General features: G+C 35.0%; 2 protein-coding genes across 4 annotated transcripts; one reads left to right on the forward strand and one right to left on the reverse strand.

The window, feature by feature from the left end:
* The first annotated feature begins 344 nt into the window (after positions 1-344).
* On the forward strand, positions 345-8,382 carry LOC140864114 (cytochrome P450 714A1-like). The gene is made up of 5 exons (XM_073268051.1): positions 345-732; positions 6,072-6,301; positions 6,732-6,982; positions 7,310-7,691; positions 7,807-8,382. The coding sequence occupies exons 1-5, from the start codon at positions 372-374 to the stop codon at positions 8,212-8,214; spliced, it is 1,632 nt and encodes a 543-aa protein (XP_073124152.1). The 5' UTR covers positions 345-371; the 3' UTR covers positions 8,215-8,382.
* A 147-nt stretch (positions 8,383-8,529) lies between these two features.
* LOC140864115 (uncharacterized) lies at positions 8,530-12,392 on the reverse strand. 3 transcript variants are annotated; one of them, XM_073268052.1, is made up of 6 exons: positions 11,908-12,392; positions 10,878-11,355; positions 10,222-10,561; positions 9,978-10,076; positions 9,768-9,888; positions 8,530-8,972 (listed from the first exon to the last, which is right to left on the reverse strand). In XM_073268052.1, the coding sequence occupies exons 1-6, from the start codon at positions 12,146-12,148 to the stop codon at positions 8,755-8,757; spliced, it is 1,497 nt and encodes a 498-aa protein (XP_073124153.1). In that variant the 5' UTR covers positions 12,149-12,392; the 3' UTR covers positions 8,530-8,754. The 3 variants fall into 3 exon arrangements, with proteins under 3 accessions (XP_073124153.1, XP_073124155.1, XP_073124154.1); XM_073268054.1 differs by having other exon boundaries at positions 8,902-9,040; XM_073268053.1 differs by lacking the exon at positions 8,530-8,972 and adding an exon at positions 9,065-9,665.
* Between the last annotated feature and the right edge of the window lie 175 nt (positions 12,393-12,567).

Genomic DNA, 12,567 nt, shown 5'->3' on the forward strand with positions numbered 1-12,567 from the left:
AGTACGGACCCCAAAGTGAGATATGCATATAGCATCAACTATCTGCCACTAGTGCCGTCAAAACATGAAATTGACCAAGTACGTACATACAAGGAATCATATAAACGAACATTAATTAATTATAATATGCGAAACACATCTTTTTTTCTTTTCTTTTTTTTCCTTTTTTTTTTTGAATATATATGAGAAACACACGATCTCATCATATAATTTAAATGGTCAAAATTATTTATATCTTGACCCCACGTGAATTCTAAAGAAAATCCAAAATATAATATATATATTATTAATAAGTGAAAAGATCACCATAATTTTAGTACTCTATAAAATCACCCTCAAGACTCTTCACCGAGACCAAGAAAATCCCAGAAATGAAACTCTCTTTTCTCTCCATTCTTATAATTCCTATCCTTTTTATCCTTTCCGACGTTTCTAGTCTTATTCTCGCCACAATGACCAAGTATGGTCTCCACATTCTGGCCATAATCGTATCGGTAACATCGTTGTGTTTCTTAAAGATGGCGTGGTTCGATCCGTGGCGGATTCGGAAGAAGCTCGAGTCACAAGGTATCAGAGGGCCTAAGCCTCGTTTTCTCTATGGAAATGTTGGGGAGATGCATAGGATTCAGGCGAATTCGGATTCGAACAAGAGTGACGAAGATGGAGAATTTGTGGCTCATGATTATACTTCCACACTCTTCCCATACTTTGAGCAATGGAGGAAAGAATATGGTGAGTTTTATTTATTTGTTTGTTTTGTTTACTTGTCTACCTTTAAATATTTATGCCATTTAGTTGATATTTGCATGTCTGTGTATATGTGTATTTGTTTGAGTTATTTATATATTATTTGGGTAAACTTGGTGGAAAACAAATTTAGTTGAAATGACTCATATGTGTCTGCATGAGTCTAAAACTAATAATATTTAGGATAATTAACATATGATATATATATATATATATATATATTATAATATATAAAGCTTCCGTATATTATAACAATCTTAAGTTTCACCACGGTACGTTTATTGTATATGAAATTAAAATATCACGAATAACTAATATAAGAAAATAGTTGTATTTGGATTTTGTGGGAGATTTGAAATGCATGTACTTCAATGGAATATAATAGGTAGGATTGGAGAGTTTATTAAAAATTGAAGTTAAAAAATATACGTGAGAAACAATAAAGTTTTTAAATCTTCCATTCTAATTTTAATCCAGATGCATACGATCGATGAATTTGAGATGGGGATTTGAAATAAAATTTTCTCAAATCATTCTATACAAATGCAACCTAAACTTGTATAGCTAACATATCTCTTATTATATATATTAAAACATACTTAACTTCCGAGTTGGTGGAGTATGTCAACAAGATATATAATCAAATGACCACGATTTCAATTCCTCTTATCGATAATTTCTTGGTCGAGTATATTTCGCAATACCGGACTTTTTTTATTGTGGTTTACCAACTGACGTGCATGGTTTCACCGTTAAAAATAAAAGAAGAAAAAAAAAAAGAAGAAAAAGAGCATGCCGAATTATTAATTTATTATACTTTTGTCTTTTGCCTTCATTAATTGGAGGTAAAAAACATTGCAATAAAGAGGGTTATATTTGGATTCACAAGTCACAATCAAGACGAAAAATAACAAACAAACATGCACAAGATTATGATGACTCCAAGTCTAAGATAAGATCTGAATATTACTGACCATCTAATTAAAGTGAATTTTTTGAACGTTCTAGCTAAGTTTTGGCCCCGGAAAACGACACCCACTTCCAAAACAAAGCTTCGTTCTTCAAAGTTCCATCCTATGCCTAGTATTGTCGGGAACCTTTTCTTGGAAAAAAAGATTAACACCCAAAATACATTGCACCAAACACATTTTTCCTTAGGCTTAGATTGATATATCTATTAATACACTTTTTACAATGCGTGAAAAAGAAAGGAAATGTAATTCTAATCATATATATATATCTGTCTTTTTACTGTCGATATTCTTCGTTATCAAATTTTAATCTTAGTATAAATTTAATTTATAAAAATTTGATCATATATATTTCAATTTTAATCCATTTCTCATGAAAATGTTTTTGTAATATTGTACACGTTGACGCTATATGAACGATACATCAAAGCCACGTGGAAAAATAATTACAATATAATTATTTTAAAAAAATATTAAAAGACTAATTAAGAGTGTGTTTGATTCGAATAGAGGAAAAATACTTTTTTTGAAAAAATATTTTTTTTTCTTAAAAACTATCTTGTTTGGGTTCCAAAGATTTTTTTTTTAAAAAAAAATTAGAAGCTAAAACTTTTGAATTTTTAATTCTGCGCCTACTTCTAATTCTATTTAAAAATTAAAAAAAACATTTTTCAATATTTATTCAAACACTAAAATTGATTTTTCAATATTTATCCAAACTAAAAAAACATTATTCAACATTTTTTTTTATATAAAATTACTTTAAAATTTAAACTTATTTAATTAAGAGTTTTTTGTAAAGCTAACTTTTGTATCCAAGCTCCTCCTAAAATTTGATAACATGACAAAAATTTAAAGAAACTAACGTATAGGGCCAAGAATTCAATTCTCCCAACATTTTAGTGTAAAAGTTTTCATATATATATGTGTGTGTGTGTGTATTTTACGGTTATAATATTTTCAATTTTTTTATTTTCCTAAAATTTGATAAAATTAATGGTAAAACGTGTTTTGTTGATCTGTATATAGTTGAAGAAATAGTTCAAATTTCTGCTACAATAAATAGTTCAAATCACGTACGTCAGTCGGAAGAAGATAATTGTTGTCACAGCAACCATGAATGGCTTTGTTTATGCTAGCACATGGTCCATGGACACTGTTCATATGCTAGATCTAAGGGCTCATATTTTTTTTCATTTTAGATGATTTCATTTCAAAAAATATCATATCAAATAATAAAAATAATGAACCGTTGGATTTCATTTGAGTACTATCCAATGGGGTAGCATAGACAAGACCACCGTGGACATAGATATTGCCATAGCCATCATAATTGAAGTGAAACTCAATTATGGGCTTCTTAAGACACTTACACGTGGAATTCAATGATTAAAAAGCATGCACATAATATTTCAAATAAAAAAACAAACCATGCAAATAATAGGAACTTCGATGATGCAATTAGGTAACCCCGGTACCCCATTATAGTTGTGTTGTCAACAATTGACCGCATATATAATTCATGTAAGACTCACATGAATTTGGGTTAATAAGGACGTTACATCCTAAAGTGGAGTCTGTAGGGTCGAAATTCTCTCAAATAATATATAGAGATAGGAAGATTCGAACCAGATCCAACTATGAATCAGGGCCGTTGGATCGACATGTTCTTCGAAACAGATCTGACTATATATGAATTCGAGCTAGCTATTGAGTCTATGTTTGGGTTTTGATCATTTAATTAGTCAAAATTTATTTCAAACTCTTTCACGTCTATATATAACGTAACTAGCATATTTTTCGTTTTCGGGTATTTTGTTTTGTCAGTCAATTACGGTCTCAATCCAATCTACCTTTTTCCCTCCCAATTTTAGTTTTTTTTTTCATTAGAGTGTTTCTTTGTATCAAAAACGATGACGCGACGACCAATATGGCTGACATGTTTGCTGTCGCGTTATCATTTCAGTGGAGAAAGACAAAGATCTAAAAAAAGAAAAGTAAAGTAAAAGCTAATGAAGTACAAATGTGAATTGAAATATAATATGATAAAAAATGAAAAAAAAAATGTATAATAAATATAATGTTAACAAACTTCAAATAATTCTAGGTTCATTGAGTCTAGCTAGCTAAGAGAGACTTGTAAAAGGGGCATCGACATTAGGACAACATCCCATGTAGAAAAGGGGTCAGTTTGTACCAAAACAATGACCGCACAGTCCTTAAAAAAATGAGAAAAAGTTGGGGAAAGAGGGGACAAATTATTGACATAATATTAAGACAGGTGCATGTGCATGGCGTACGTAGGAAACTGGATGTCCCTATAAATCCCCAAATTTTGCAAGCTAATGATATCACCGCACATGCATGGCGCGTGGATTCGTCAAAAATTGCAGGACCACCCCCCCACTGCCAACATTAATATTTATTTGCCCCTTATTCGAAACTACATTTTTATATGCATGTGTTTAAGTCTTCCATTTCCCACACAACATTAATCATCAATACTTGGGTTACTACAAATGTGGTCCTGAGAAAAATGCGAACCGCGACCCGAAGCGAAGTTAAAAATATGATCTTCTTTTATCAATAATATATATATATACATACATATAATATTAAAGCACATTCACATTAGAAAGAATTTTACTCATAGTTTCTCAAAATAAAATATTCAACAACCAATATTATTTAAAATTCACTTTTATTGCATTTTTAAAACAAAATCGTCATTTTTTGACATTTTATGATGAAAATTTGTGCAAGAATGTAACTATTTAACTAAATTCATCAAATGTAAAATATACTAAATAATGAAGTCAAAATACGAACAAAAAATATACATATATATAGTTGAGAGATAATAAATTAATGTAATATAAATTAATAAAATAATTATGCAACAATCCATTAGTAAATGAGAAAAAATGAGAGAAAATCTTTTACCTTTTGTAAAATTACTCAATTTTCATAACCTGCAATTTAAGTAATCAACATGGTTTAATTGAAAAATAAGTAAGAAAAACTTGAGCGTATGTTTACCTATGATGTAACGGAGGTCTGCGAGAAAATTTCCGTGCATGTATTAAATTGGTTGGAAGGCTGCATGAGGAAAAAATATAGAAATTGAACAGAGTTAGTGAACCATTTAACTCATTTGGAACAAGATTTTTGTCATAAAAACATATTCACGATTTCTGTATTTTGTTATAACGCTATTTATTAAATAAATTTATCTGGATATTAATTTAAATACTAATTTTTAAAAATAATCGGGGGCCCATCTCAAGGTGGGGTCCTGGGCCGTCGCCCGGCCCACCCTACCTTAGGGCCGCCCCTGGTTACTACTCACTACTCCATGCATCATATAGAGAGTCGATCGAACCCATGGCGGAGCCTGCAGAACCGTGTAGATCCCCGATCTCGGTTCAAGAACAAACTGTGCGTTGGGAAAAGTTTCTTTTCATTTTTTTTTGGGTTATGGTTAGAACTTAGACATGCAGTCATTAATAATTTTCTCGTACCTTTGTTTTACATTTTTCCCAGGGGTTCAACGTGCAATATATTTTTCATTAAACAAAAGTACCCTATAGTTAACAAATGAAATATATTGTTCAAAAATCGATCCCCTAAACCCTTGACCGGAAACCTAGTCCATCCTTAGGGAAACATACCCATAAAGGCTTAGATCGGACTGAACTATGTCGGTGGAATAATTCTTTTCATACAGTGTGGGTCGGGTCACTGGTTACCGACCCGTCCCATATTCTAAATTGACAATCAGAGCTCTTAAAATCGGCTAGACCTATAGAGCTTACTAGCCCTGTCACATAAAATAGGTGGATTGACTCGCCTCGTTAGTCATTTTAACAATACTAAAATAGTGTTTGAGAGAGCTTCTAGGAAGCATTTCTTAGCTTTTCCTTAAAAAAATTTTGTTAAGGACTAGCTAAAAGTTCTCTCAAACACTACCTTAGTATATAAAAATCTAAGAAGTGTTTTTTAAAAGTTCTCCCAAACATTACATTACCTAATTAACTACATTAGAAGAGTCCCTCGAGCTTGGAGAAATCCACTCCTTCGATTTCATGAATATTATAGGAATTACATGTACATGTAATCATTTTAGAAGCATGAAAAACATCAAACGAGAGCAAGGCCAAATATACCTTAAGCCCTTATCTTTAAGGACCCCGCGTAAAAACTCTAAGGTTCTATTTGGATCGATGAGTTGATCAACATGCACGAGAGGCTCGTTCATCTAGCTAGAAGATCAATCGATTGACATGACAGGGGTCAACCCTGTGTGCGCGTGTGCGTGCGCTAGCCTGACAACCTGGATTTTTTTGTGTATAGGTCCAATATACACATATTCGACAGTAAACAAGCAACATTTATACGTGACCCACCCAGAAGTGGTGAAGGAAATGAACAATCACAGCCTATCTTCGCACTTGGGAAAGCCTTCGTACATCACAAAGAGACTTGCCCCTATGCTTGGCAATGGTATTTTGAGGTCCAATGGTCACTTGTGGGCACGACAAAGGAAGATCGTCGCGCCTCAATTTTTCATGCACAGGGTCAAGGTACGACACTGCCTTCACTCAAACTTTATACAAGATATACAAAAATAATATCGAGAAAACACTCAATTTCGTCCTCTAAGTTGTCATGTTTTTTGATTTGGTCTTCTGACTTATAAAAGTTGTGTTTTAGTCTATTAATTTTGATTTTTTGTTGGTTATTAGTTCTATTTTATTGGAGTACTCAACATTTTTTAGTGTCACGTCAGCCGTTAAAATAGGACTAATACGAACAAACAAAAGAACAAAGTTTCATGATGACAAAAAGATAACTTTGACAAGTAATTAGATGAGTATAGCAGAAAATTAAACATGATAACTTAGAGGATTAAATTAATTATCTTCCCAATAATATCACATGACGAAAGTACAATTATGCCCCTAAATCGATGCCGATTAATCTATATATCTTATCTTAAATTAAATACGGCAGGGAATGGTGGGATTAATGGTTGAATCTGTGGAATCTTTAATTAGCAAATGGGAGGGCTATATAGAAAGCCAAGGGGGTAACATGGCAGAAATTGAAGTTGAAGAAGATTTAAGAAGCGTTTCTGCAGACGTGATCTCGAAAGCGTGCTTTGGGAGCTCTTTTTTGAAAGGAAAACGTGTTTTCACAAAGCTTAGGACCCTTCAAAAACTCATGTCCAACCAAAACTTCCTTTTTGGTTCCCATAGTTTGGGGTATGTTTTCTTTACTCCTTTCCTCCCATTTGGTATTTATTGCTTTAATTTATAACAATACACAGTTACATTATCATCATTTATCTCTAGCTCTTGCTTAAAGCCACAAGCGTTCGATCTTACGCGAACAACAAAAGATGTTAAATAGAATTAAGAAAATTTCTTCCTTAGATTTGTCAACATTTAAAATTTTCTTACAAGCAATAAAACATGAACAAATTATTGAAAAAATGTTGTTTTGTTTATTGTTTATTGTTTTTTTAAAAAAAGAACACTTAAATAGACCCTTGATGATTCGAGCACACTTAAAACAAATACGCATTGCAGAATTTTCTTGACAGGGCAACAGAAGAAGATAGAGCAACTGGAGAAGGAGATAGAGTCACTGATATGGGACGCCGTGAAGGAGCGCGACGGAGAATGCTTTGGCGGAAACAAAGATCTGATGCAGATGATTCTTGAAGGAGCCATGAATAATGTCAGTGATGATAATGTGGGCAAGGTTTCGAATTACAAGAAATTCATAGTGGACAACTGCAAGAACATCTACTTCGCCGGCCACGAATCCACCGCGGTGGCCGCGTCATGGTGCCTGATGCTGCTGGCCTTGCACCCGCAGTGGCAGTCGCGGATACGCGAGGAGGTGGACGACGTCTGCCACGCCAATGGCGAGGGTCTGTGTGCCGACTCGTTGCATAAGTTGAAAACGGTAAGCGTGCACGCGGCAGTTCATTTTAATTCATGTAACCAAAATATCATCTAAAACTGAGATCTCGTCTCAAATTTTTGAACATCAAATGCTGATTCCATGACAATGGATACAGACAGCAATGGTGATCCACGAGGTGCTAAGGCTGTATCCCCCGGCAGCATTTGTATCAAGAGAGGCACTTCAAGAAACCAAAATTGGCCACATTGTGGTGCCCAAAGGAGTGTGTCTGTGGACCTTAATCCCGACTCTTCACCGAGACCCTGATATTTGGGGAGCTGATGCCAACGAATTCAACCCACAACGCTTCGCGAATGGGATTTCCAATGTCTATATCCCGTTCGGGTTAGGACCTAGGTTGTGCTTGGGCAAGAGTTTCGCCCTCGTTCAGCTCAAAATCATTGTTTTTCTCATCGTGTCCAAGTTCACGTTCACCTTGTCACCCAAGTATAGGCATTCGCCTGCTTTTAGGATGATCGTCGAGCCTGGTCATGACGTTCGCTTATGCATCCGAAGACGGTAGACCAAGAAAACAGAGTAGTGTACCGAGCTCGTTGAATAGTCTGCACATCTGGGTTCAGAATAATCACTTTTTCTTTAAACATTTGCAAACACTACCTCAGTGGAGTTTTGTATTGTTGAGAGTGAACTATGTAATCTATTTTGAGGAAGGGACACTTACCTTTTAATTGGAATTATCCTGATAAGGAGAATGAATCACTGCCCACGCTTGAATGGAGTTCATGTATATCAAAGATTCAAAGTAGGTGAGATGGATTTAGTCATAAAATTCTTCTACCTCAAACCGTTCAATCCAAACACATCCTAAAACGTCTCCCGATTTATGTAAGGAAAACGAATAATTGTACACTCATAATAACAATTATATTTTTCCTTAGCATACCTTGTATTCCATTGCATACCTTATAACCTAAAGCCAGAAATTCCCTTCTGGTGGAAAAATAGCACCACACCTGAGTACGAGCTTTCGTTCAATTTCACTCGCATTGATGAAGAACCCAATATTCTTGTCTTCCCGTCTGTATCTTCGAGGAGGCGAATATCAAGTCACGACTTGCAAAACAGACTCCTCTTGTGCAGCTCCGAATACTCTTTGGAGGAATTTTTCAACTATAGATAGAAATTCTTCAGCCTTTTCTTCCTGGGGCAGGTGACCACAGTTCTTGATTATCTCTAGGCATGATCCGGGAATGGCCCGTGAGAGTCTTTCCGCGTTCCAAGCGGGGACAAGTCGATCCGTGTCACTAGTAATGATCAGCACTGTGGTTCATGGCATAAAATCGAAACAGTAAGAACCATATGCTATCAAATTCAAGCGCATTTACCACCTGAATCAGGGGAATCATAAGAAATAAATAATTATACCAACAAGACTCAACCATAAATGTGGAACCAATCTCTGGAGGACATAAAAAAGTATAATTCTGGTTCACATTAACAAGTATAATTGTTGTATACGTATATGTATGAAAGCATAAGATCAGCACTTCAATCACTTGACGAGACATTTTTACAATGAATGTGATTACCACGAGATCCAGTAACTATTATCAGGCAATCGGCCTTAGTTATTCAGCAGAAATGTTCAAAGTTTTTCATTAACGTTTTCCCAGATGCTTCGGCGGGAATGACATAATTGATCCTTCTATTATAACTAAAGGATTAAAATTGAGATTATAACAATAAATGCAGTCACACTTTACACAATTTTCTCTTTAATTCATTATATTCGTTTTCCTGTAAACTTTAACGTGAAATATATGTGAACATCAATTTTAGCCAAATAAATATATTCCAGAAATCAATTTATTAATTCCTGTCTAAATGACATAAACTGGAAACTTTTAAAATTGAAAATTTGCAATACTTTTTCAATACTTGTAGAAATAGCTGTTTTCTTTTGAAAGATGTCATTTTACTTCTTCATATATTTGTTTCTTCGATATTTGCTCTCTAAAGCAAGAAAAGACACTAGTCATTTGTATTATCGCAAATTCGCAATATACGTAGAAAAGTCTTCTAACTGAAGAACAAAAGAAAATTTTAACTTCAAACCTGGACAGGAGATGTCTTTCAGCCTTTCCGCCAGTGGCGGCTTCAGATTAGATGCCTCATCTGTTAGCATAGCCACTGTATATTCCACCAGAGCCCTGTCCCAGCCCTTTATTGTCAATGGCTTCATCGTGAAAAAACTTTTGATTACTCGATGTTTGAAAAAAACTGGTCGGCTTCAATGTTCATACGAGAGGAATAGCAAGTATTCACCTTTGTATAGCCCCGTAAAACATTTTCAGAAATTTGATTTGAATCATACCATGAAGCTCGAATAGCAGATATTCCAAATTTGTCGATTATCATCCTTATCTGAAACCATGAACCAGAAATATCGACTCTGAGATATACATATATAGAATTTATATCATGATCACATAAAGCACATGTTTCAAATTCAGGAAATCTAATATAACTCGATCCAAATTCTTTTAAAAAAAAATAAATAAATTCTTACCAACATTACACCAACTGAAGAGCGCAGGGTTGCTGATAAAGCTTTCTTATACAGAGAATTTACCATGATTCCAATCCCTTTTACGATGCTCACAATTGTGTCAGCAATGTATTTAGTTAACTTCAATAAAATTTTGCGAAGAATAAGAAATAATGTCGCTGGAGTTGTTGAATTTGTGATGTTTCCCTTCGTGCTGTTATCAATTCCAGCTTGATCATCTTTTCTGGCATTCCTCGTGAAAAATGGTGCAACTATGGCTGGGGAAACAAGGATTAGAGCAGCTACACGCTCTGGTGCCTCAAAATATGTATCTACAGCAACAAGGGAACCAGCAGAGTGCCTGAACTTCTCCCAGTAAACACATTAAGTACCAGAAATCTCAGCTTAATATATTTAAAATAAAAATATAAATTTGGTCCGACAGTACTATTAGTCTGTTACATTTAATCTATGTGTTTCTTACAAGGAGCCTCGGACAAACTAACAGAGCTTTATTTCATTTCGAGAGTAGAAAAATCAGTAAGCTAAAACTTGCATATCTTTAACTCGTCCACTCAATATCAAGCAAAACTCTGACAGGATAAGGGAAGGGTGATTAAGTATTTAATTGGTTGCAGAAAATATTTGGATCCAATTCACATTCCGATAGGACATACCCCACAAGAACAACCTTCTCAGCAGCTAAGAAACTGATGAAGAAGACTGTGGCCAACACAGAGAACATCATTGAGTAAGGATTCAAAGGTGTCCCATTTTTGTTATTCATAGATGAATCCTTAATAGCATTTACCCTTGATGTCAATCCAAAAGCTGGTCTGTCAAAAGCGAGAACCTTAGACCCCGTGATCTGGGCTAAAGGTTTCATGACCCGGTTCCAAGAAAAGACCGAGGATCCGAACCCATGTAACAAAATCAAAGGAAAACCGATCCTTTCAGTAAGACTACTTGTCCCTTCTTCTAATGTTTTTAAAGCGGGAAACTCAGAATCACAAAGTTTGTGGTGGAACTGTACCCCATTAAATTCACAGAAACAACTGTCCGGATCAGCTAATAGTGTTGGATCTTCTATTTCCTCTTGATCTGTGCCAGCAATACTTTGTTTTCTATTATTTGGTTTTGCTCCAAACAGTTGCTCTAAGAAAAATTCAGGAAACAACCTTTAGCATAAAACTCATGGCATTCAACGTGCATCAAACAAATAATCTGAGGTTGGTATTTTTTGTTTCATGTAGTACTGATCGCCCCATCCTAGTATACGATACTCAAATAATCAACAAAAAACGATTAATCCTCATCATTTAGAAACAGAAGTCTTACTCGTAGATCGAAATAAAAAGTTGCACTTGCACCCACACTATATAATCTTGTAAATAGCTAACAGAAGGGAACAAAATCCAATCATTCCTTTGTATAATTCTCAAAGTCCAAGCTGTAGCAAGCATTTACGCAACCATTTCCTAAACTAATAAAATCAGGAAGTTGAAATCTTGCATATTAAATCAATTCAGTTTTCACAAGAGAATTATAGCTAAGTTGAAATCTTGCATATTGAATCAATTTCAGTTTTCACATGAGAATTATAGCTACATTGGGCCAGAGCCCCTACAAGTGTAAGTTCTAACCCCTGATTCTAGCTCAAGAAGAGAAAAATCATAAATGGAAATCCAAATTTCATCGAAATGTTACCCGAATACTCGGCCCCGGCGCCGCGGAGTGGAGGAAAAGAAGAAGCGGAGGCAGACGCCTTTGCAAGAAACTTCCGCTTTGAACTGGGTTTTTGGAAGGAAACAGATGAAGACGAACAAAAATCTAACTCCTCCAGTCTCCGAAATCCCTCGAAATTCACTCGGATCAGCGATCTATTTTGCAAATTCGGGAGCCTAACAACGGTGAACTGAGGATTTCCATACAGTACACTTGAACTCATGTGTAGTTTTCTCTCCTCCCAACACAGGATTCTTGAAAAATGCAGCAAAATTGTTGATTGTTAATGGAGGGAAGAAGAACGGATATTCATATACAAGAACAACAATTTCGGGGCATTCTCAGCGGGTTTTCGGCCAATGTAGGAGACTACGAAAACGACGACGCATCTACCATTGCAGGAGATTATGCTGTTCTGTACCGAAGTCGTTGCTATAGGATGAAGAATCACCACGGTTTTACCTCGTGCCGCGTACCACCGGATTTATGAACCTTGATTCTTTTTTTAAAAAAAATTAATAACTAATAATAATAATAATAATCATCGTCATCATGGTTGAGTAGATGCTATCCGCAGGGTAGTGCCCTGCGTATGACGTGACGGCTCATGATTGGTTAAAATCAGTGGGTCTCACATGGGAT

This window comes from Henckelia pumila, chromosome 4 (assembly GCF_033568475.1).
Source record: "Henckelia pumila isolate YLH828 chromosome 4, ASM3356847v2, whole genome shotgun sequence".
Classification (NCBI taxonomy): Eukaryota; Viridiplantae; Streptophyta; class Magnoliopsida; order Lamiales; family Gesneriaceae; genus Henckelia; species Henckelia pumila.

Bases quoted from the DNA above. Each gene is read 5' to 3' on its own strand.
- LOC140864115 (XM_073268052.1), bottom strand. From the start codon at position 12,148: ATGAGTTCAAGTGTACTGTATGGAAATCCTCAGTTCACCGTTGTTAGG. The intron at 10,077-10,221 runs GTAAGAATTTAT...TCATGGTTTCAG, and splicing joins CTTCAGTTGGTGTAATGTTG to ATAAGGATGATAATCGACAA. The intron at 8,973-9,767 runs GTTTGAAGTTAA...CATGAACCACAG, and splicing joins GAAAGACATCTCCTGTCCAG to TGCTGATCATTACTAGTGAC.
- LOC140864114 (XM_073268051.1), top strand. From the start codon at position 372: ATGAAACTCTCTTTTCTCTCCATTCTTATAATTCCTATCCTTTTTATC. The intron at 733-6,071 runs GTGAGTTTTATT...TTTTGTGTATAG, and splicing joins GCAATGGAGGAAAGAATATG to GTCCAATATACACATATTCG. The intron at 7,692-7,806 runs GTAAGCGTGCAC...CAATGGATACAG, and splicing joins CGTTGCATAAGTTGAAAACG to ACAGCAATGGTGATCCACGA.